The sequence below is a fragment of the Corticium candelabrum genome, chromosome 10, assembly GCF_963422355.1.
Source record: "Corticium candelabrum chromosome 10, ooCorCand1.1, whole genome shotgun sequence".
Lineage (NCBI taxonomy): Eukaryota > Metazoa > Porifera > Homoscleromorpha > Homosclerophorida > Plakinidae > Corticium > Corticium candelabrum.
This window is the reverse complement of record NC_085094.1, coordinates 7,065,270-7,089,931: the sequence shown is the minus strand read 5'-3', so window position 1 is coordinate 7,089,931 and position 24,662 is coordinate 7,065,270. Positions and strand designations below refer to the sequence as shown.

Below are 24,662 nucleotides of genomic sequence, written 5' to 3'. Positions count from 1 at the left end.
TGTGGAAAGGCTCCATATGACAGCTCTAATAACTTTGATGCAATATGGCGAGATGTTAACTGCAGTCCACCAGTTTGGGGAAGATACATTAATTTACAGAGAATAGTGACAAATCACATACTTATGGTATGTGAGGTGGCTTTCAACTATGGTTAGATGATGTTTTGGTGTATGAAGGTGTTAACTGAAGAGTAAATTGTTTTGTTGTTGTAGAGTTGGAAATTGCTATTCTAGACAATAATATGCATATTGAAGGAACAAGTGTGGCAGTTGATGAGAATCAAGATTACTCTAATCCTATTGATTGTGGTTTCAGTCCTGATGTGACCAACTTTAATGCACGTTTCCAATGGATGCACAACATGACTATTGATGTACCATCTTCAAGTGCACAGAGTGTATATCAGGTGTATGAGAATGGTGTTCGGAAGCTTTACATCAAGTTAGCTAGTGTTTCTTCCAATGGTTTGTATACATGCCAATATAATGCACCTGATGGCTCTATAGTGTCAAAGTCATTTACACTGAACGTCAATGGTATAAATAAAGGAACATAGTTGTGTTTAGTGTTGTATTGTAATTGTTTTGTTGTCTTTAGTAAACTGTGAATGGAGCTCATGGTCAGATTGTACCTCATCGTGTAGTTTTGGTACTTATAGTCGTACACGAGCACGTCTTAAGCAACACAATGGAATGGACTGTGTGGGGTTGACAACTGAGAACTGTGACAGCAAACAACCACCATGTAAGGACAGTGGGATTTTTGTGCTTGGTGTATTATGGAAGTAGAGATGGGCTTGTTAATTACAGCAACAAATCCTCAATATTGCAAAGCTATAGAGTCATGATATTATGTCTTTAGTTGTATACATTCCTCATCATTGGACCTTTGGTGTAACGAACTTGCTTATAATGAAAGAACACACAGAAAGATGTGGCTGCTACATACAGAATTTTCAATCAATGCTTGCCACGATTAGATCAGGTTGTTTGTATCCAGAGACAATTAGATGAAAGAATTATGTAAGATTGTTTAGCCTTGCATTTGTTGAATGTGAGCAATGAGTCTCAGATGCACATAATATGAGGCCTCAATATAGCAAAAGGAGCCGTAAGGTCTCTTGGAATTTTGTGATATCAAGGTTCTACCATAATGCAGTAACCTTAGACCAACATCAAGCGGCACAAGTAAAGCCAAAAGAATACAAAAAGATTTATGTAATAAAATAGAAGACAAAGTAGGGATGACTGCGTACGTTAAGCTAGTGCTCCAAGAAATGGGGTCGAAACTTTCGCAAACAAGTACTTATACTTTACATGTGAAACCAATCTTCTACAATTAAATCCCTACTTCACTCCTATCCAAACAGCTACCTTCAAAGCAAACATGAGTGAATTAGGGATTTAATTGAGTAAGATTGGTTTGAGATGTAAAGTATGAGTACTTGTTTGTGAACGTCTCAACCCCTATTTCTTCAAGTACTAGCTTACTAGTACAGTACACAGCCATTCCTACTTTGTTTTTGTTACCCGAGGCAGAAATATGTATGAAAACACAGTTGTGATAAAATGTGTTGATTTTTGCGTCATGAAACTGGGGAATGCGGTTTTTAGGTTGTAACACTATGTCGCATTGACCAGATAAAAACTACATGCTATTGGAACATGGTGGCATTTACATGTATGATCTATGCTATCATTATCTAGTATTAATACACAGTCGAACTTGTTGTGTAATACTAGTGTCTGTTACTGTCTTTATTTAATTAAATTAATGATATGATTGCAGGTGCACCAACAGTTGGGCAGTCACCAGGAGTTTCTTTTGATGAGTCGTCAGTGCAAGAGTTGAGTTGCACAGCTTCACAGTATTCTGGTGTGAGTGGAGACATTACATTTGGATGGTACAGAAAAGAGAATGGAATTGATTCAGCTATTGCATTAGACTCTCGAGTAACAAATTCAACGAGTCATGATGGTGTCGGCAGATTTACTGGGAAATTGAAATTTGCATCTGTTAACCGTTCAGATGGAGGTTTAGTCAAGTGCAGGGCTTTTAACAAGTATGGAGCTAGTGATATGTCTTCAGCTACATCTGTTGAAGTCAAATGTGAGTTGCTTTGGTGACATTTCATGGTGCATTGTTAAGAGTGATGTGTTGTTAGATGCTCCTGAATTTGTTAAAATTAGACCATCCAATCCAGTAGGAGTGAAAGGACAAAGTATCACTTTAAACTGTTCTGCTGATGGTAATCCCTCTCCAGATTATGAATGGAGAGGAGGCAAGAGTGCAAAAGGATCTGCTCTGGAACTAACATCACTTGAATTTAAAGATGAAGGGACATACAGATGTGTTGCTAGAAACACTATTGAAGCTGGTGCAAAGTCCAGTAGGACATCAGTACAGTTGATAATTGAAGGTAACGTTCTTTTCGCACGTACTTGTTAACATTTTGTATGTTTAGTTAACTATATGTGGTGTGTTTTAGGTCCTCCACAGAGATGTGTTGTGTTGTCAGTCAAAAGCTATCATGACTCAGAAGTGAATGTCAAAGTCAACTGTCCTGAAAATGGAAACTCAAGTGTAACTGAATATCGTATAGAATATCAGTTGGATGATGGCACCAGCAACATGCTGTGGGAACAAAGAGAATTCAGTGCTACTGATTCTCAACCGTTTGTTGTTGTTGGTCTAAGTCCATTTACAAAGTACAGATTTAGAGCAACAGCAAGCAACAGGCATGGCTATGAACCTGGAAGTTTGGCAGCTGTTAATGTGGTGCCTGTGACTACTGCTGAAGGCTGTAAAGTTTTTCTAATTTAAGGATTTATTTTGTGATTGTGTGATTTGCTGTATTTATTAGATTTTATTATTACTTTAATTGGTTTATATTGGTTTTATTATAACTGGATTTTCTTGATTTAGCACCAACTCCACCTCAGAATTTGAGAAATTCAGGTGTGACATCAAGCTCAATTACTCTACAATGGGAGAGGCCTATTAGCTTTAATGGTGCTTTTCAGTACTACAATGTAAGCAAAGTTGTGTGTGGATGAGTAGATGCACGAATGCGTGTGCATACATGCTAATGGCTGCAAATGATTGTTTAAACTTTACTGTGCAGGTTTACAACAGTATTGGTGATGCTTCGTACAGCAAGAGTTTTGACATTGCGAGTCATGACAATCTATACACCTTGAAGGGCCTCACACCATATACTGAGTACAAAGTATATGTGACAGTAACGAATAACGGAAATTCCAATCCAGAAAGTTCCCCTAGTAACATGATTGTAGTGCGCACACTGGCAACTTCTCCTCAGACACCAGACAAATCTTTACCTAATGATGTTGCATCAACATCAACTGTAGTATTTGTACCTCCTACTGTGAATGATGAAAATGGTCCAATAGAGTATGTTTTGACTTTTCATTGTTTTGTGAATGTTTTAAATGTGACAATACTTTAGATATGTTGATATTATTGTTTATGAGGGTACCACTGGATCTAATGCTTCTTCTGTATCTGATGTACCACGTACTGTTGGACCGTATGAGCAAGAGGGCACAGACAACACATGGTATGTAACAGCTCGATACAGTTACATGATGTACAAACAGAACATAGAAGGGATGCAGTTTACCGTTGGAAATGATTCAACGTCTGGTGAAAACAATGAGTACAAAAATGTTCCACTTAAGTCTGATTCGACTTACTTTATATATATTCGTGTGGTTGCAATATTGGATAATGGAAGTGGGGTATGATGATACGTGGATTACTACATACCTTTGAGAAACCTTTTATATTATGATTTCTAGATGAAAGAAACAGCAATTGGTAAACCACTAAGTAAGATGATGATTATTATTTGGTTACCCATAGTTTCATTACAGTAATATTGATCATTTTTGACCTGAAGGAGTTATGACAAAGGGAGAAGATTTACCATCAAAGGGAGGATCATCTGTGTTGATCGTCGCAGTTGCTGTTACACTAAGTGTCATCATTCTTGTGCTAATCATCACACTTTTTGTTTTTCTGAAGTGAAACATCTAATTTACAACTATGTGTAATATTTAATTAACTTTTAAGCTTTTATGTGTGATGCAGGAATAAGTACAGGTGTGTTAGAAAAGAGATGACATTGGAGCCTGTGACATATGATAGCGTCATTATCAATCCTAAAGTAACATCTGGAACAAGTGAATGTTTGGATACAAGCACTGAGATAATGACAGTTAATAGCTTATACACTTCTACAGGTGAGGATATTGACATGACATGAAATTGCAAACTATATAATTTACTATTTATCAAGGCTTAGTTCATTTATGGCATTGTTTTGTGTACAGGTCATCACTAATGTAGTAGTGTTTGTTGACAGAACACTACTATAGATCTAATTAGTGGCCATGACTGCAAGATTTTGACTACTGTACAGTAGGTAGTAGGATGCATGGCAGGTGCCAGAATGCAAGGAGTGAGTATTGGCTCTGCATGCATGACGGTTTTAATAATAGTTTATTAACAGTTGGACATAATTATGTTTTTCACAAACCCATTGTTGCAATGTAATTTGAAGCGTCGTGTTTCACTTTTGAGATACATGTAGTTTAAAGAGCATTATATTTAATATTTATTGACTTGTGCATGCAGGATTGAGTCTTGTCTTGTACACAGTATATCACTGAATACCTAAGACACTCAAGTCTTTGTCTAGCAGTTATCGTGGATAAGCACATCAGATTTGCTTTTACAGGTGCAGGCAGCAGTTATGGATCACATGGATATGTAGAGGTTAAAGCTGTTGCAGTTGATCAAGACAGGAAGAATGAGGAACCATTGTATGAGAGTATGGATGGCGAATGGACACTTTGATCTCAATGTAATAAAAGAGAACTTTTTGATAACGATCTGTGGCTTTTTGGCATTTAAAATGCCTTTCTTAGTGCTTCCGTGTGTTGTATGTTGTAGCTAAAGGGTTAGCTAGAAGTAAGAATAATAATTGACTTTGAATTGTTTGGGATTATCTGCTTGTGAGAAGATAATTAAAGTTGAATAGAGTCTAAACAATCAGTTTTACAAGAAAAAGATTTTGATTATCAACTGTCAAGTTTACTGGTTGAACTGAGAGCAAGAAGCAACAGTTGACACATCACCCCATGCACTCTTAGACGTGCAGATGGCACTGTCACAGCCATTACGTGACTACTAAAAATTAAGATTTTATATAATTTTTTTCAATGCGAGTTCTTATTTGTTATGCCTGTATGCAGTTAGGTATGTATGGACTACATGTAGTACTGTATACGTTAATTTCTGTAGTCACGTAGATAGTCATGCAGTTAATTAACCATGTGTGTAAATTGCATTGCAATTGCAGGGATCATCTCAAGTTTCCGTCCTTTTACTGCATGATTTAGAAAAGTCACTTTCTGATGTCTAAACTAACAAACCATGCTCTTGGTATAAACGTTAGTCTTCAAACTGGTAACTTACCACAGTATAGTCAAAGTTATGCGTGATATACTCATCAATTCTATGGCGACTTCAAAGGGTACCGGAATCACAGCTACTAGAAGAAGGCAAACAGCTTACTGTTACTGTCTATTCTTTCTCTAGACTAGCTAGCTATAGTTTAGGTAAATTCTAGTGGTTTTAGCTATAACTAAACCAAGCTCACTTAGTTAAGAGTAATAAAAACGCCGACTTGACCACACGCACTTATAAGTGAGTGTTACTATGAATAGCAACGTATTGATATCAATGATTAACTTCAAACCTATAGCGCGCTAAGTTAATTAATTATCTGGAATTTAGTAGTTCTGCAGAAATATCTTGTAAAGGGAACTTCCGTATGTTGTGGGCGACTAATGAAGCAAGTTATGCTACTCTCCGCGATATGTCTTCTGCTTCTGTCTTTGCACAACGTTTGTGCAGGTAGGCTTCTCTAGTATCATACGTTCACTCCAATTACGGAGACTTCAAACGGCGTACTGCAGAGATAGAAACCAGCAAAAGCCAAAAAGGGAAGGTCATCTATTTACAGTACCTTTTTATAGTAACAAACACTCCGTGGGTTGTGCTCCACACGGCAACCGAAGAAAAGATGCACATCCACACTTACGAACGCATCTGAGTACTGCAGAGGCCATTCGTAAAGAAACCAGAAAAGCAGAATTGTCAAGGCATCCGTATAAAGTCTACGTGCAAAGACTACTTCTTCGTTGCCAAGAAATATCGAACAAGTGTGGAATCACAGTAGGCAAAAGAAGGTGCATAACGCTGTAGAAAAGGACGAGTTCTTTGCTGTAATCAAACAATGCAAAGAGGACGAAATGTCCGACAAGCCTTCTAAGTTATGTACAAGGCGCTTCGTATCCAATGTGTTTCTTGGCCAATGACAGGCAAATGAGAGATATAGTCAAATGCTGTACATATCCTGCAGAATTCACTATTATTGGAATCGATAGCACTTACAACTGCGGTGAATTCTGGCTTATAATACACACGACTACTGCATACAGACACTTGCAGTTGAGAACAAGACGTCGAAACAATCCTCCTGTACTAATTGGACCTCCCCTGCTTCACAAGACTCTAAATGAATCTTTGTTTCGCTAGATGTCGTCTTGCATGACGAGAATTTGCCCAGACGTGAAAAATATTCTATAGCTGTCGGGTCAAATAGACACAGAGCATTATTTCGTGGCTTCTTGCAAGCGTTTCCTAACGTCACTCATGTTCTCTGCAAAAGCACTTTGAAGACGACATTCAACGTAAGTCGACTATAGTCTAAGAATGACAAGGAACTACAGATGGGAGTTCCTAAAATATATATTTGACTGTGACAAAGACAATCAGCGAGAATTGATCGACAGTAAAGATAAAGAAGAATTTCGTTGTCGCTTGGTGAACCTGCAAAACACATGGGAAAGAAGAGAAATCTCAGCACAGAGTACTGAATCGGTATCCTTCTATACGTGGTTTGCCAAGTATATATATATATATATATATATATATATATATATATATCAGTCTCTAGACATGCATATGAAAAGGCGATACTTAGCGTTAGGCAGAAAGTTGGTCTGGGTGATGTTTTCTTTTACAATAACGACGTCGAAAGTTTTCACAATGTGCTAAAAACAATCGTGCAACCGAAAAATGTCAGATTGGCCAACTTTTGTTAGCCAACTACTAGAATTGGTAGACAGACAGCAAAAAGACGTAGGAAGGGCACTCGTTGGAACAGGTCCTTATACACTATCTCCTGCTTACAGCAACTTGGAAGTTGACGGCCACAATTAGGTGGTACATACGGATGGGAGAGTTATTACCAGGAGCGGGCCAAGAACATCATGCAATTCTCCCGCCTTCAGCTGAGAACAACTCAGCGTGCTACGTTCAAACATAACACTGCAGAGGTGGTAGAGATAGAGCCTCAAGAGCTGTCCGAGAAGTCTATCGTGGAGACCACAGTAGCTAGGGCCTGTGCATCTTTTATTCTGGATCCTTGGTGCAAACGGGATTGGAAAGATTTCTTGCAAATGGGATCCGAGCCGCCTGCTGATACCGACCGCTTCAACCTCTTCATCGATAACAAAGCAAAAGTCTCTGCGCTTACTCTAGCAGTTGTACGGGCGCACTCTTTACGGCGACGCGGAGGTCGTCCTTTGCATAATGCCTTTCACCGTGCCAAATGCACGAAACATGTCACAGATCGCTTCCAACTATTTTTTGCATACTCTAAAAATAAAAGAAGACAACAGAACAAGTGTAGAGTCGCTGCGTTGTTTCCTCGCTTTACTACTAACTAGCTCAGTCTTACATCGTTTACTTCTTGCGCAACTGTCCGATGATTGATGGTGTCCTTTTGACACGTTGTAGCTCGGAACATGTGCACGCGTACAAAGACTGGTACATTTCTGTCTGCCATTTCACCCGCTACACTCCCTAGCTAGCGTAGCTGCAATCTCTTGCCGACAGCGGCCTAAAATCGCAATGTCGACTGTACAGAGGCTAGAACAACGCCAAATCCCAATCGAAAGCTTAGTTCCTAGCTAATATCATTTTAGTATGACACTCGCTGAAGAATTTATTAATTGCCGATCGTAGCGAGGCTTCTAGTCGCACAACAGAAAGGGGCGTGGTCCTATATGGCTCTCCATCGAGCTTTTGGTGTGTGTGTGTGTGTGTGTGTGTGTGTGTGTGTGTGTGTGTGTGTGTGTGTGTGTGTGTGTGTGTACACAAAGCTTAAATTTCTCCTCCCCATGACCACGTTTTATGATAGGACCTACCTTAATTAAAAATCGTTTTCTTGTCCAACTACAGATGAGTCTAAGAACGATTTGTGCAAGTGACCAAACGGCGGCGAAAACGCTTCCTAAACTTTCGTCGTCCCATCCTTTTGTATTGTAGCTAGAGACTGTTTGTACGTGACAACCAAGAAACACCTTCAGGAGTTGAATGCCACCTACAGTCAACTATTCACACGCTCCATCCTACGTATACGGTACAGTATGATCAATCCTTTACTACACTGACAGTCAGTGCTGCATCTAACACTGTTGATAGTCAATGTATGCGGTTTAACGCAGTTAGACAGAGTTGACCAACAAAACATCAATGTGGGAAAACATGCACGTGCACATGTAGACTAGCTAGCTAGGCGTCTGGTCGCTCTGACTTTGGATAATGTAAAAAAATGAATAGAGACGCACTAGCGTACTTACAGGTCGGCCGAGCCGCTTTGTCCGACAAACAGACGCTGTCATGGACAATGCACGTTCTCCGTCGCAAATTCCCGTCAAACGCCAAATTTCTGTTGAAGACGACACTAGTGATCTTTGCAACAACACCACGGCCGCTCAGCCACGCAAATCCAAAATTCAAGCTGGCAGACTGCAGAACCACTATGCAGAAACACTGTGGAACAAGCAAAAATGTTACAAGTCAGCTACAGCTACACACCTCGCTCTAGTTGTTGTTGGGAAAACATACACGTACAAATGTATGTGCTAAACCCTTAAAGCAAAGGACTAAATACCATGTCCAGGACGGAAGCCCGATGGCCGAATTCTCGTTAGCAGCTACCAAAGAAGGAGAGGTGGAGCCTCATGATGACATCACGTTCGTCTATAGTCAGTAATGACACCACTTCTCGTCTATTGGTCGGAATAGCTTCATTTGCATCTCCGCTAACCAACTATATATACGGTCGACGGGTCGTCGTGTCGTACGGTCGTCGAACGACTATTATACTTGAGGCCCGGAAATCTGGGCCTCGGGTAACAAGTAGAGTACGAATGAAAGGTCAGGTCTGTTGCAAGACATTCCGTGTGACACATGATAATAACTATTAGACTAATCGTATTATTAGCCTGAGGCTTGGTGACATACGAGCTAGTTTGATCATGTAATAGCATAAACGGTAGGCGGTATGATCCCAGACCCTCTCCGGCGTTGTCGTGTTATACGGGAAGCGGGCACGACGGCGCGAGAGGGTCTGGTACGAGGCTAGTATGCGTGTAGCCTCGTACCCAGGCCCTCTTGTTGTTGGGTGCAGTTTATGTGCTCATGGGGCCGGTGACTACAGGAATGAGAACCATTCACAGGTCAAGGTATTGAGCAACAGTAGTTGCAGCATATTTTTTGTATCTAGACAATAGTACAGACGAGACTAAGTTTATCGAAGTTTGTCAGTATATCTCAGAGATCCATGGCATGTAATGTAATGCTACGTGCAAGTTGTTTAATCAACACAATCTTAATCACCCACTTGGCGTTTTATCAGTTGTTGGCTGTAAGAGCTGGACGTAGAGAGAATGTCGTGTTTTGTGAGTTTCGTCTTGTCTATTGGACCAAAACTGTTTAGATCAGACAGAATAATATATTGTAGTATGTTTGTGCTAGTGACTGAGAGTTTTTTGGCATGAAACAGATTTTTGAGAATCAAGGGTTACCAACAGCTACGTTCACCAGGAGGCTCACAGAATGACAAGGGACTGCTGTCTGCCATTGCAACACATTGGAAGTCTTCCAGCGACGCTCGAAACCTGTCAGTGAAGGAGCAAGCTGTCTCAACACGTAAGACGAAAGAAAGTGCAGTTGATAAGAGACACACAGATGTACGAAAGAAACAGGGAACGGGGACAGAAACAAGAACAAATGAAACAGGGAACAGAACAGAAAGTAGCCTCGCCTCAGACGAAGTGTGGATTGCAGCCCCTGATGCGCCGGCTACAATCCACACTGCGTCTGGGGCGAGGCTAGACAGAAACAGGGAACAGCACAGAAACGAGGACAGAAGTCAGATAATTCTAATGCTAATGGAAATCTAATGTTGAGCATGCTAGGAAACAAGAGCAAACAAGCACAAAGAACAACCGATAGAGAACGAAATCAAGATCGGACGGTAACGAGGGATCAGAATTGAAAGGTCGAGAGGGGCCATCGAAGACAACTAGACGTCAGACTGTAAGACGACAAAAGATGTCATTAGTGGGTCAGAAAGAAGAGCAAGCAGTTAGGAAGGAAAATGAAAGGCAAACAACACACACACACAAAACAAAAAACTAAACTGCAACTATCGCAGTTATTCCAAGTATTTTACAGCAACTTGATTAATAGTGATGGTGCAGGTAACATTTTAATTTTTTTGTAGGTAAATCATCGTCCTGTTGCTACGAAAAAGAGCGTGTCTAAGCTTTCTCTTTGTCCGAAGAAACCTTCCGATTTAGGTCAGTTGTTTATGTTGGGATGGAATGGTGTGCAGGAAGGATATCGATATGTGACTTCGATGCATCATTGACTGCATGTGCTTTCACTTGTCAAAGGATGGACATCATGCACTTTATCATTGACAATGTTCGAATGTGTTGTGCAACACGTGCATGCATTGTTGTGTACACAGTGTGTTATGTTTGTCGTGATATTTCCTTGCGTTTTGTTGTCTAATCGGGTTGAAACGATTCTCTAGTTGGTAGCTTGTTCGTCAACGCATATGCCAAAGTGAACCTCGACGAAGTAAAGAAGAAAAACCCAGAAGTAGCATTTAGAGGTTTCTATACACCTCCAGACTGTCAACCACGAGATAGGGTAAGAGCCACGGTTCTGTCTGTATTTTTTCTATCAGTAACTGTGTGTTTAGGTTGCTATTGTTATTCCATTTCGAGACAGAGAGGAACACTTGAAGGTTTTTCAACACTACATGATACCAGTATTTCGTCGTCAACTTATCCAGTTCAAGATCTATGTTATCGAGCAGGTCGGTCAATTACATGTACATGTGTTAAGGAGTTGTTACAAACCCTAAACAAATTGATTAGGCCGGCAACTGTGACTTCAATCGAGGCATGCTTCTCAATATCGGTGTACTAGAGGCTGCTAAAGATGGTGACTGGCAGTGTTTTTGTCTTCACGATGTTGACTTAATCTTGGAAAACGATCGCAACCTTTACACGTGTCCCGAGAGGCCAAAGCATTTGTCGGTTGCAGTTGATAAATTTAATTATCGGTAAGCAACGAGTGAGTGAAAATTGTTTAATTAACTTGATGTGATACTGTGGTGTTGTAGTTTGTTGTATTCGACTCTTTTTGGAGGAATCACGATTCTAACTAAAGAACAATATTGGAAAATCAACGGTTACTCGAATAAGTACTGGGGATGGGGAGGGGAAGACGACGATTTATACAAGAGGTAGTGCATTGTGACAACGTGCAATGAATGTTGTGTATCGGCTAACTTGTGTTATAAAGAGTGGTCAATAATGGCATGAGGATAATGCGACCAGATGCGGCTGTTGCTCGTTACAAGATGGTTAGAGGCACACATCACAAAACGAGCAAAATAAATCCTGCCAGGTATGTAGACTGCTTGTGAGCGTCAGCTGTGTCAATTCAATGTGTTTGACTAACTGCTGTTTTGCTGTGTAGGTTCAGTTTACTATCGACAGCAACACACAGAATGAAAGAGGATGGTCTGAACAGCGTATCATATAAGGTAACTGGTCGGAAAGAGTACCAGTTATATACCAAAATTACTGTTGCTTTAAATGGTCATGTAAATTGCTGATCCTTCCTTTATGTACATCAATGGTTCGATTGAAGAAGTAACGACAATATCATCATTATCCATGAACACTGTACATGCACAACATGTGTACAGCTAGCTAATACTTTGTTACATTTGGCTACAAAAGTTGTAGCAATTCTTTATCAATTTCTTTACACATGTTCATCACATGATCGATTTTGTTGATAGCAAACTAAACTAGAGGGTGATTGACTATGTGTTTCTTGTCTGTTTTGCAAATTAGCTTGTATTCTTGTGTGAGCATGGCCTTGTTATATCTAGAGATGGCGGATTTCGTTGTTGTAAAAGATGCAATAGGTTGAAACCATTGATATAGCGCATACCATAAAGCCTGTCATAAGATGAAATTCAAGTTAATTAGATGTGCGGGCACCGCTTCCTTCAAGCGCGCGTTAGGAGGGGCTGTGCAAGCGAATTTTTTTTGGGCCCCCGTTGGGTGTGGCTTTAGTTGTTCCCGTATGCACTTCCTCGCGGTTTGCAGTGGTCTGGTAGTACGAGGCTCGGCAGTCAATGGACATCTTGCAACCGCGATTTTGACATAAACGAACAGCTGTCTTTTTGCGCACCTTTCGAGCAGTAACCTGCGCCGTTTATTGAAAGGGGGCCTCAGTTTTTGTCGTCTGCTGAACGTGGTTTTCTCGGCATAAATCAACTTCAATAAATTAGAAGACAGGTAAAGTCATTTATAATTACTATTCTTTGCAGTTAAGCAAATTTTCAGTTTGCATAAAATCTTTTTTCGGGTGCGATTTATGCGTCAATATTGACACTGTTGCATGCACTGCATACATCAAATCATGTACTATTTATTGCAAACTTATTTCTTGTGTGCAATTAATTAAATAATATGCAGAAAAGTGCAAAGTACTCAGGTAATTTCACAACTACTACGTTATTAAAAAGATTTATTAACAGATAAACACTCTAATAGGGTAGTATACAATTAAAATAACAGCATATGATATGTGTGTGTACACAATATTTACTAAGCATTATCTAGGTGGATAAACACGTATACAAAATAATGTACTCTAATAATCATTACTAATCGGATCATTTAATGTAAACAACATACTAATTACTAATGCATAGAATATGATGATGATGGTGACGACATATTGATAACACTGCTGGTTGTCACACAGCTATTATTGAGGTAATCTATATTTAGAGCTAACATTGGTTTAAATTAAATTATGTTAATTAAGTTAAGTTAAGTTAATGACTCTTAGTTAAGTTGATGGTATCAGTCATTGTGTTGTGACACTTATAGGTGTATACATTGGATATGCATTTTGGCAACTGGCATTATATTTCAAACTAGGCATTGGTTGTTATATGGTTGGTGACATGAATGACAGTAACTGAGTTATAGAATTAGTATACTGTGTGTGTGTGTGTGTGCGTGTGCGTGCGTGCGTGTGTGTGTGTGTGTTTGTGTGTGTGTGTGTGTGTGTGTGTGTGTGTGTGTGTGTGTGTGTGTGTGTGTGTGTGTGTGTGTGTGTGTGTGTGTGTGTGTGTGTGTGTGTGTGTGTGTGTAATGGTGTAAGGAAGTTGAAATAGAGTATTTGTACAGGGGAGAAGTCTAACAGAAGGCCTATCAGACAGGTGCCAACTGGTTCTTCTAAAGGCAGGAAAGTCTTAGAGACTTGGCCAAAGTCAGGGGTAACGGCATACTTAATATTTAAATGTTACATGGGACTTAAATGCTGTTAGAATGGCTTTCATTGGCAGCTTAATTTTTTTGTACAGTCTGAATTGCCTTTAGAATTCTCATGATATATGTTTGCAGCCAATGACTAGGAACCTGACATTTGCTTACTTTTACAGATAGTTGTATAGCCATTAGTCAAAGTGAAATTTGTTATGTTAATTAATTAATGGTGAACTCTACCTTGGACTTTGAACAATTTCTAAATGTGTTATTAATTAAAAGAACCTATTTTTTACATGTTGTTCTTACATGTTCAATTTCCTTACATGCTTTGCTGATGGAGAATTAGGCAAAGTATTCCTTATACAATGCTTTTCTAAGACAACTAGTCTGCACAGTCGTTTCGACTAAAACTAATTTACTTACTTTTGCAAGAGCACAAACAAGAAAGAAATCATGCAATAAGGCAAACATTAGTAAAGTTTGTGAGTCACTGCTTTACTCAAATCAAAAATGCACAACTACCTGATGTAAACAAACTGAAGTTAGAACAAGTAACTGTATAATCAATCTAGACAAGAATCAAACAAGAGGAGGCAAACAATTATTGTGTGCTAGAGCACCACAGTTTGCTTGATACCGGCCATTTTAGCAAGCGTTCTGTCTCCTATTATCAATACTTGTTTGAAGACTGTGAACTCTTTTTGATCGGAGCTTTCTTTTTGGTAGAGTGTGACGACATAAGTTTTTCATGTTGGTATTGTTTGATTTTCTCTGCATTAATGATGGACGACCAGCCTTAAGAGGTTTTCCTCCACACTCTTTAATGGCTCGTCTGCTTACAGTTGTTGGTTGTACTGTAATGGTGCATTTGTTGCTTCTGATTTTACGTCCGTGTCCCTTTCCAAACTTGTGCAGAGCAGATATTAACAATGGCTTTGTGTAAGATTTCTTTTTGCCATCAGCACCTCTAATTTTTTGTACTGGCTGCAAAATTCTCGTATAGCTGTTGTAAATACAGTGTCCCTACTTGCCAATCCTTTCTTAATGTCTGTCATGACGTATGTCAAATCTGTTAGAGTGTCTTCAAAAATTGCTAGAGGTGGTGTGGCTCTGATGCTGCTGTGGGTCTTCACTTGCATGATCAGATTCTGGTGATGCAGGTTCATAGTCAATAGTTGTTTCTTGGTCTTCAATTTCTGTGTGTTGAGAGCTTGGAAATGTTTCGGTTCTTTTACTCCACTCTGGTTGCATCCCTAGATCTTTCACATAGGTATCTTCTTCTTTCTGGTGCAGATGGCTGTAGAATGCAACTGGTAGTGCTGCCTCTCCGATTGCTATTTTGGCATACAGTTGGCGGCCACATACTGATGATGTTGGTATTTTATTTAAAGAGTGACGTTTGTATTTTAATGAAGCTGCCAGCTGATGTCCACATGGCTGACCGTTTCTTCCTCGTGGACAGGTACAAGTTCCTACAGTCAAATCCACTTTCCATGTTTGTTGATTGTCTGTCCTACTTTGAACGTGAAATACGTCATCTGAGTCAGTGGCTTGGATGGTATGAGATGAAACTGTATCTGCTGTGCTACCTGAAATGGTAAATCAAAGAGCAACGAAGTTGTCAAGACGATTATTAGCCAGAGAAAGCAAACGCTGTTTGTAGTAGAGATCCATTGTTGTTGTAACAAATTGGAACATCTGGATACTGTTGTAGGCCTTCAGTCGATCAAATACTATATCTTTGGTAATGTGAATTGCTGCCTCGGAGTAGATATTTGTGTTGTTTCCTCGAGTTATAAAATCTTTTCTAAGGCTAACACACCATTCTTCACGCCTTTCCCAATAGCACTGCAACCTGTTTCGAAACTTTAATGTTTTGCTGAACTTTTAAATTACTGTCAATTCTTTGTTTAGCAGCAAGCAACTTTTCAGAAGAATCTGCGAATAACAGCTCCTTTACCATGCTCATGGACAATAGTCTGTCATTACCAGCAACGCCTGACGTTGAATTCCATAGCCACTGCCAAGTGCTCTGCAAAAAATGAAAGGCACACAAAAACAGTTTAGTAACAATTTAGTAACAGTAATAATTAATCCTCATAATTGAGCTACAGCCACCTTTGTTAGCATTGCAAATTCTCCTTGACATAATCGAGCATCTCAAGTCATACATCCATTTCTGGCTTGTGTTGCCACAACACTTAATTAAAGAACTGCTTAACCAATCCCATGCTGTGCAAGGAATGGGGAATTGTGGGGAAACTCTTGGCAAACCTATCAGGAAGCTCCACATCTATTGCTTGCCAGCCAGCTCTCCTTCTTATGAAGATCAGTTCATAATGACTTAGAGAGTGGGTTCATTCTGAATACTCAAGGTAATCTGTGGCAATCAGTGGACAATGAGACAAGGAAAAGAGTCATGGTGTTGTCCTACATGGACTTCAAGAGCTGGATTAAACCGTAATTTATGTCTGATTATTCTTCTATTTATTCTTTTATGTTTACTCTTCTATGCATGGCTACCTATTTTTACTTGTTACGCTTATGTATCTTGTCTTGCCTAAGGCACTGTACCTGTAGCGGTATGAATCAAAATATTATTATTTTGTCGTGCTCAACCAGATCAGTCTGGTTTGTAAAGTCTATTACAAGCACCGGAAGCAAACCCTGCTTCAGAAGTACTTAGACCATCACGGCTGTCTAGAAAGAAGACACGACTTTACGAAGGATCCGAGTAGATCCCAGAAGCACTGTTTTCTGTAAGTGCTGCAGGTTGTGATGACCTGGAATAATGTCCAGCCACCGTGCAATACCTGCGTGCACTGTGCCCAAAGCTCCCAAGACCACAGGAACCACCAGTGTTCGACAATGCCACATGCGGCTTATCTCCACTCGCAAGTCGCTGTACTTTGCCAACTTCTCAGCATGTTTCTTGCCAATGTTGCCATCAGCAGGACAGCTGATATCAATAAGAAGACAAGTGTTTGTCTTCCTATTTCTGAGACAGATGTCTGGACGATTGGCTTTGATCTTCCTGGCAGTGGGGATGGTGGTATCCCACATCATAGTAATGTCATCCGTCTGCACAAGCCTATCAGGATGATGCCGGTACCATCTGCTCTCCACTGGAACCCCAAAATGGCGACAAACGTCCCAGTGAATGATGGATGCCACCTGATTGTGTCGATCAGTGTAGTCCGTCGGTGCCAAAGCACTACAGCCTGCCACAATGTGGTCGACTGTCTCCAGGCCTACACTGCACATGCGGCAAGTAGGACTGACATCACGATGTAGAATCTTGCGCTCATAGTACCGAGTCCGAAGAGCTTGGTCTTGAGCAGCAACAACCAGTCCCTCAGTTGCAGCAGGAAGATTCGCTGCCTTTAGCCATCCGTAGGTCTCTTTCATGTCCACAGGCGGTTGCTCAGTGAGACGACGATACTGCCCGTGCATAGGCTTCCCGCTCCAGGACCGCACACGAAGAGAACTGCAACACGTACGGTAATGTCTCGCATCTGTTTTAGGCGCTTGCTCGAAGCCACCTTCAACTGAGATGGATGCATTCCTGTGTAAGTTCTGCGACTTGTCGTCCAAAGCAAGACTCCTCCGCAGCTGTGCAGTAAACCGACAAGCCATGCGCTTGATCGAGTGTGAAGATTTTCCAGAGTCACACTCCCGTATCATCTGCATGAAAGGATCAGAACTGTCAGCAAGGTAACAGTTCAGCCTCACAATACAAGATTGATATGTCGACTCAATCTGTTGTAACCCCCTACCCCCATCACTGCAAGGAGCGTACAGTCGGTCAACGTCTGCAGCAGGATGGTGGACACCGTGCATAGAGAGAAGCTTTCTGGTCCGTCGATCGAGCTGCTGCAGGTCCGTGCACCCCCAATGAATGACGCCAAAACCGTAAGTGAGAACCGGTAGTGCAAACCCATTGATGGCTAGAATCTTGTTCCGACCATACAACTCAGTCCGGAGAACCACCTTCACTCTGCGCAAGTACTCGCGACGGAGTCTCTCCCGCATCATGCTGTGCTGAATACCGTTACTCTCATCTACACCCAAGTACTTGTAGACTTGACCCGGTTCCAGACAGTTGATGGTGTCCGTTTTTCCTACCGTCACCCCAGAGTTGTGTCCAGATAGTCTGCCGTTGACAAAGTGTGCAACAGCACATTTGTCCAGACCAAACTTCATCTGGATGTCATCAGAGAAGGTACGGACCGTGTGCAACAACCCGTCCAACTAATCAGAGTTTCTGCCATACAGCTTCAGATCATCCATGTAAAGTAGATGACTGATAAGCTGACGTTTGGCAGTCTCACCATGCCCAGTGGTCATCCGGTAGCCGTAACCGGTTCTGTTCAGCTCCTTGCTCAGAGGATTGAGAGCCATACAGAAGAGAAGTGGAGAAAGTGAGTCACCTTGGAAAATACCCCTCCTGATCTGCATAAGCCTTGTCTTGATAGTACTATTCCCGCAAGAAAGCACCATCGATGTCCTCCAACTCTTCATCACACGTGACAGGAACCCGCACAAGACTGGACTGATCTTATGCAGCTGAAGGCATTGGAGCAACCAACTGTGTGGCACGCTGTCATAGGCTTTCTGGTAGTCCACCCAAGCCATGCTCAAGCTCTTGTGCCTGGTCCTACAGTCTTCGGTAAGCAGCTTGTTGATCAACAGCTGATCCTTTGCACCAAAAGATCCCTGTCGACAACCCTTCTGCTCCGGAGCCATGAGGTTTCTCTGATCCAAATGCCCTGCAATCCTCTGCCTGATGACTGACGTGAGGGTCTTATAGAAGACAGACAGACACGCGATAGGCCGGTAATTTTTGGCCTGGTCAGTCTTGTCATTCTTAGGAATCAGAGTAGTTATTCCTTGAGACAACCAGTCGGGTACAGAGTCCGGATTCTGAATCAGCAGGTTGTAGTTACGAGTCAGATCAGTGTGAAGACACGTGATACGCTTGACCCAGAAACCATAAACCTTGTCTGGACCAGGGGACTTCCAGTTCCCCATCCTTTTGAGACACGATGTGACCTCATTGTCTGAGATAGGTAACCACTGCTGCTCATCTTTCCGGTGCGTCTCGTCATCGGTTTGACGTCTCAGCCAGAAGGCAGACTCATTGTGATGTACCTCAGTTTCTAGGATACCACCCCAATACTGTTCGATCTCAGACTCGGATGGCGGGGAAGTGACCCGGATAGTCTGCTTATCCAGCTCTCTGTAAAACCGTCCAGCATCTCGTTGAAACAAACCATTCTGGCGAAGTCTCTTACGATTCTTCTCCAGCCTCCTGGTCCGCTCGACCTTGGACTTAAGTTCCATTTTCAATCGATTGATGGAGACCTCACAACTCTCCGAACAGGAAATGCCCAACCGATGCCGAAGACGTCGGAGTTCATGTAACATACGAATGCCCGATGAACCCTTTCTAACCTCCAGCAACAGTGAGATCGCACGTCGAAGTGTGAGAATCTCCATATCCAGCCTTCGTCTCCATGTCGGTGTTTGAGAATTGGTTGACTTCGTCGTCTTTAAGCCCCGCCTTTTGGACACTAGCGAAGCAGCAGAGTATACCAGGTAACTGATTTCACTCATATCTGGTTCATCCTTCAACGAACTGATGATTGTGTTAAGATCACCAATAAGCTTCAGGGTTCCACTGTTCACAAAGATCCTTGGAAGGCATTGTCTCTCACAGATAGGAATTTGCCTGACTTTCTGCAACTCCTCAAGAAACTCTCGACGAAGTACAGGGTCCACAGCAGCATCACAATCAAGCGAAAGACCATCCTCCGTTTGGCAGCAGTCTGGACTGAGTTGAGATGAAGAAGTTTCCATCCTTTCTAGCCGAGAAGCTATACTAGGATGTGTAGTCATCAGATCAGAGCTCACAGAGTCACAAGGGGATGGTGATTCCCCAACAGCACTGCACTGAACTGAATCCAAAGTGTCATCTACAGATAGGATATCACCACTATCTCTTGCAGATGAGCAGTCCTTAGAGAGAACAGTGACTGACTGAACAAGGGAGCCATCTTCCAAGTGATTAGCAAACTCATGATCCTCTTGCATCATTGACACGACAGATTTCCCACCACGTGCAGCAGGCGCCATCCTGACTGAAGCCATGCAAGGTGACACATTGTCAAGCAAAGGCGTGACAACTGAGCTATCAGATGATAGAGCAGAAACCACATCCAACGCCGACATCTGCACACCACGACAAACATCAGTCGTAACAGATAACAAACCTGAGACGGGCTTTCCATCCTGTGCGGCCTCGCGTTTAATCTCCTCCAACTCTGATTCAGTCAGACTTCCAGAAGTTAAGAGATATCGCTTCTGGTCTGCTAAACGCTGCTCAGAGACGTCAGTCAGAGAAGGATTTCGTTCACACCACAGCTGATGCATGGGTTTTCTGAAAGCAGAGAACTTGCATGACAACAGCACGTAGTAATAACAAAACATCACTTCCCTATTCATTTGTCGCGTCCATTTCCTTCGTCTTGTTGCATTGCCGTTCCTGTTAGCCGAAAGACAAGATTCGCTAGGAACGGTGGGCATCACAGTAGTCTCGTCAGCGGGATTTGAAGCCAAATTCAAATCAGACGCCGCACGAGAGATAGTTCGACCAGTCGCCCTACGCCCAGAACTATTCCTGGTCTTCCGAACAGCTCCAGTGATTCCAGATGCCGACTTTTCGAGCCCTGTCCTGGTTTCCCGACAAGGAACGCGCTCCTCAGCTAGCTCTGAGACGAGCGATACAGCTAGACGTCCATCTTCCATCAATATCCGGGTATTATTATTATTATTATTATTATTATTATTATTATTATTATTGAATGAATGAATGATGAATGATATATTTGATTATATTTGATTATTATTATGTTGTGCTCAACCAGATCAGTCTGATTCATAAGGTCACTGGTAAGCACCGAAAGCAAACCCTGCCTCAGAGGTGCTTAGACCGTCATGGCTGTCTAGACAGAAGACATGACTTTATGCAGGATCCAACTTGATCCAAGAAGCACTGCATTAATTACTATTATTATTATTAATAATAATATTATTACTATTCAGGAGAGGTAATTACATTCACAGTGGGTGTATACTAAGGGAATTATACAGGCAGGGAATTAATCAGGAACGAATTATTTGGAGAAATACGGTACCTCATCAAACAGTCTGCTTGTGCTCATGTCTTGAACTTAATATACATTGTGGTATGTTAGCGAATTAAATAAATTCTCATTTAATTCAATAGCTGTTGTCTACGTTTTGACTGCATCATGTGTATAGATGCTGATCTGCATCCTGTGAGAAAAGAAATAGCGACTGCTGCTGTTGCACATACACAATGGAAGTTGTCTATTACAAGTCACAAATTATAGATCTGACCACAATGTTTGGACGTTATTATAATTATAGTTCTAACAAGAGTCAGATTACTTATGATTATTTGTGGACATCCAATGCATATGCAAGATAAGCAGTGACAAACATTTTATTGCTAAAGGCAATGTAATACTTTGTCAAAGTATAGTTATCTAAAGTCACATCTGAAGTCACAACTGTCGTCTTGGTACAACTAGCAACTAAGACTACTTTCATCACTCCCATTTCTGTAGTAGTGCAGGTTTCACTGATCATGACTCCTTCTTCTAGTTAGAGCATGGCTTCAAATGAACTCATAACAAGTAGCAGACATCAACTCATTGTTAATTAATAATGTTGACAAAGAATTTCAGCCAAACAACTGTCAGCTGGCTGGCAACAGATCATTTTAGAAGTATTAATTAAGGACCTGCATAACAATTGTGCTTTAATTCTACCATTTCTCTTACGGGTCATTTTGCCTCACCATGTTGATTTTGCTGTTGTCTCAAATACATGGTGTCTTTCAAGTGTCATCAACCTACAGTTGTATCATCAAGTACACAGATTCAAGACAGGCAAATGGTTATCACAAATATCCATATTAAACATACCAGTAATGTGACATAGCCAACAAAGGACAAACACCATGCTTGGCTACCTGGATTATTTCAGTACCAGGTGTAGCTTGATGGCCCAGGTAACGCTCTCACATTTCTAAGTACAGCCACACATGTTAGGTTCTGCCATAGCTGCCACATTAACATGCAGACTAACATATACCGTACTTCACATGGCCATTAGTAAAGGTCAGAACACCCTGAATGCAGCAAGCCAGACAGTTCTTGTCAACAACAACAGTCACAGACCTTGTCCACCCCAATGAAATACCAGTTACTCAATATATACACTAGAATCAAATGAGGCAAAGATAGGAGTTTCTTGTCCAAGAAATTATCCTCTATCTCATCATTGCTAGAACGATAGTAGTTCATGCATTAATGTGTCTTGAATGTACCAATGCTATGAGATGACACTTCCAATTGAGTAAACAGCCATATGAATACACACACACACACACACATACACACACACACACACACACACACACACACACACACACACACACACACACACAGTATACTAATTCTATAACTCAGTTACTGTCATTCATGTCACCAACCATATAACAACCAACGCCTAGTTTGAAATATAATGCCAGTTGCCAAAATGCATATCCAATGTATACACCTATAAGTGTCACAACACAATGACTGATACCATCAACTTAACTAAGAGTCATTAACTTAACTTAACTTAATTAACATAATTTAATTTAAACCAATGTTAGCTCTAAATATAGATTACCTCAATAATAGCTGTGTGACAACCAGCAGTGTTATCAATATGTCGTCATCATCATATTCTATGCATTAGTAATTAGTATGTTGTTTACATTAAATGATCCAATTAGTAATGATTATTAGAGTACATTATTTTGTGTACGTGTTTATCCAACTAGATAATGCTTAGTAAATATTGTGTACACACACATATCATATGCTGTTATTTTAATTGTATACTACCCTATTAGAGTGTTTATCTGTTAATAAATCTTTTTAGTAACTTAGTAGTTGTGAAATAGAATTAAATTACCTGAGTACTTTGCACTTTTCTGCATATTATTTAATTAATTGCACACAGGAAATAAATTTGCAATAAATAGTACATGATTTGATGTATGCAGTGCATGCAACAGTGTCAATATTGACGCATAAATCGCACCCGAAAAAAGATTTTATGCAAACTGAAAATTTGCTTAACTGCAAAGAATAGTAATTAAAAATGACTTTACCTGTCGTCTAATTTATCGAAGTTGATTTGTGCCGAGAAAACCACGTTCAGCAGACGACAAAAACTGAGGCCCCCTTTCAATAAACGGCGCAAGTTACTGCTCGAAAGGTGCGCAAAAAGACAGCACTTCGTTTATGTCAAAATCGCGGTTGCAAGATGTCCATTGACTGCCGAGCCTCGTACTACCAGACCACTGCAAACCGCGAGGAAGTGCATACGGGAACAGCTAAAGCCACACCCAACGGGGGCCCAAAAAAATTCGCCTGTGCAAGATGCCTACGTGTAGTCCGGTGTAGCAGCGGATTAGGTCCGGCCGTCAAATAGGTCCGCTTGCTAACGCACTTGTACCGGAAGACATTCTGCGCTAGCGCACCGCGTCTACCTCGGATCATTTCTCTTCGCGGATTAGGTCCTAGCGCAGTAGCGGATTTAGCGGTTAGTAACGCACAGTCAGAGCTCTACGGCTCTGCGCACAGTCTCTTCCTCGGATTCCCTGCAATCATTGACAGGTGATCACGACGACGACGACGACGACGACGACGACGACGACGACGACGACGACGACGACGAACTAGATTTGGATCACATGGACTGTGCTAGGGATGCGTCTGTTGATTGTCTGAGACATGGAACGTGAACGCAGGTGTTTTCTATTCAGGATGGGGTCGACGTCATAGCGACCAGATGCTAGCAATGAAAATTTTTTGAAACCTTGTTGGCACAAAGTGCCGTGTGTGTGTGTGTGTGTGTGTGTGTGTGTGTGTGTGTGTGTGTGTGTGTGTGTGTGTGTGTGTGTGTGTGTGTCACTGTGTGTGTGTGTGTGTGTGTGTGTGTGTGTGTGTGTGTGTGTGTGTGTGTGTGTGTGTGTGTGTGTCACTGTGTGTGTGTGTGTGTGTGTGTGTGTGTGTGTGTGTGTGTGTGTGTGTGTGTGTGTGTGTGTGTGTGTGTGTGTGTGTGTGTGTGTGTGTGTGTGTGTGTGTGTCACTGTGTGCATGGTGTTGCAGAATTATTCTACCTCCATGTTGCTCGTCATTTTGGTCTACAGTTTGATCATTCATGGTATGATTTAGCAGCAGAGAGAAAGTCCAAGAGAAGGACAGAATGCAGATATTGTGGGATTTTCCAATACAAACAGAACGAAAAGTAGAATTCAACTGACCAGATATCATTGTATTGAGCAAACAAGAGAAGAAAGCATGATTTATTGAGGTTTCTGTTCTTCATGACTCAAATGTTTAAACATGACTCAAATGTTTTATGAACTATGGTGACTGCTGCTAAAAAACATAGATACTCCATCTAAGTTGCATGACCATCCAGTAGGTTATATAGGAACACAATTGGTTCCGTTGAATTGATTGATTAGCTGTTATAGCTATATTATGTGTGTGAAATTGAAATAAATGATGAATGTATTTGTACAGGTACTGACCTTTCACTGAGCCCTGTTCTACTATATACATAACACGTATACTAAAACACACTAATGTAAATTATGCTCTTGACTAAATACTCTAATTAGTATACATAGACAAATGTTACTAAAATAAACAAACCTGCAGGTCAAGGTTAATTTAGAAAATGTCGATATACAAGTTTGAATGTCTATAAGAGACTTGCGCTCACCAAGAACACTAGGCAGATCGACTATT

The 24,662-nt window shown here is 41.1% G+C and overlaps 3 protein-coding genes and 1 long non-coding RNA gene across 4 annotated transcripts; all 4 read left to right on the top strand.

Annotated features, from left to right (window-relative positions):
• Positions 1-2,079: 2,079 nt before the first annotated feature.
• LOC134185371 (neogenin-like) lies at positions 2,080-3,589 on the top strand. The gene is made up of 7 exons (XM_062653151.1): positions 2,080-2,110; positions 2,166-2,420; positions 2,490-2,804; positions 2,865-2,885; positions 2,927-3,033; positions 3,126-3,415; positions 3,496-3,589. Exons 1-7 carry the CDS (start codon positions 2,080-2,082, stop codon positions 3,587-3,589), a joined length of 1,113 nt encoding a protein of 370 aa, XP_062509135.1.
• On the top strand, positions 3,132-5,030 carry LOC134186194 (uncharacterized). The gene is made up of 5 exons (XM_062654112.1): positions 3,132-3,762; positions 3,823-3,853; positions 3,924-4,047; positions 4,115-4,266; positions 4,764-5,030. The coding sequence occupies exons 1-5, from the start codon at positions 3,607-3,609 to the stop codon at positions 4,880-4,882; spliced, it is 582 nt and encodes a 193-aa protein (XP_062510096.1). The 5' UTR covers positions 3,132-3,606; the 3' UTR covers positions 4,883-5,030.
• A 6,002-nt stretch (positions 5,031-11,032) lies between these two features.
• On the top strand, positions 11,033-12,084 carry LOC134186145 (beta-1,4-galactosyltransferase 1-like). Its single transcript, XM_062654061.1, has 6 exons — positions 11,033-11,104; positions 11,157-11,273; positions 11,335-11,522; positions 11,583-11,705; positions 11,765-11,869; positions 11,942-12,084. Exons 2-6 carry the CDS (start codon positions 11,217-11,219, stop codon positions 12,078-12,080), a joined length of 612 nt encoding a protein of 203 aa, XP_062510045.1. The 5' UTR covers positions 11,033-11,104; positions 11,157-11,216; the 3' UTR covers positions 12,081-12,084.
• Positions 12,085-13,226: 1,142 nt separating this feature from the next.
• Positions 13,227-21,250, top strand: LOC134186138 (uncharacterized). The gene is made up of 3 exons (XR_009970907.1): positions 13,227-13,442; positions 13,678-13,766; positions 21,082-21,250. It is a non-coding gene; the product is annotated as an uncharacterized LOC134186138 (long non-coding RNA).
• The last annotated feature ends 3,412 nt before the right edge of the window (positions 21,251-24,662 follow it).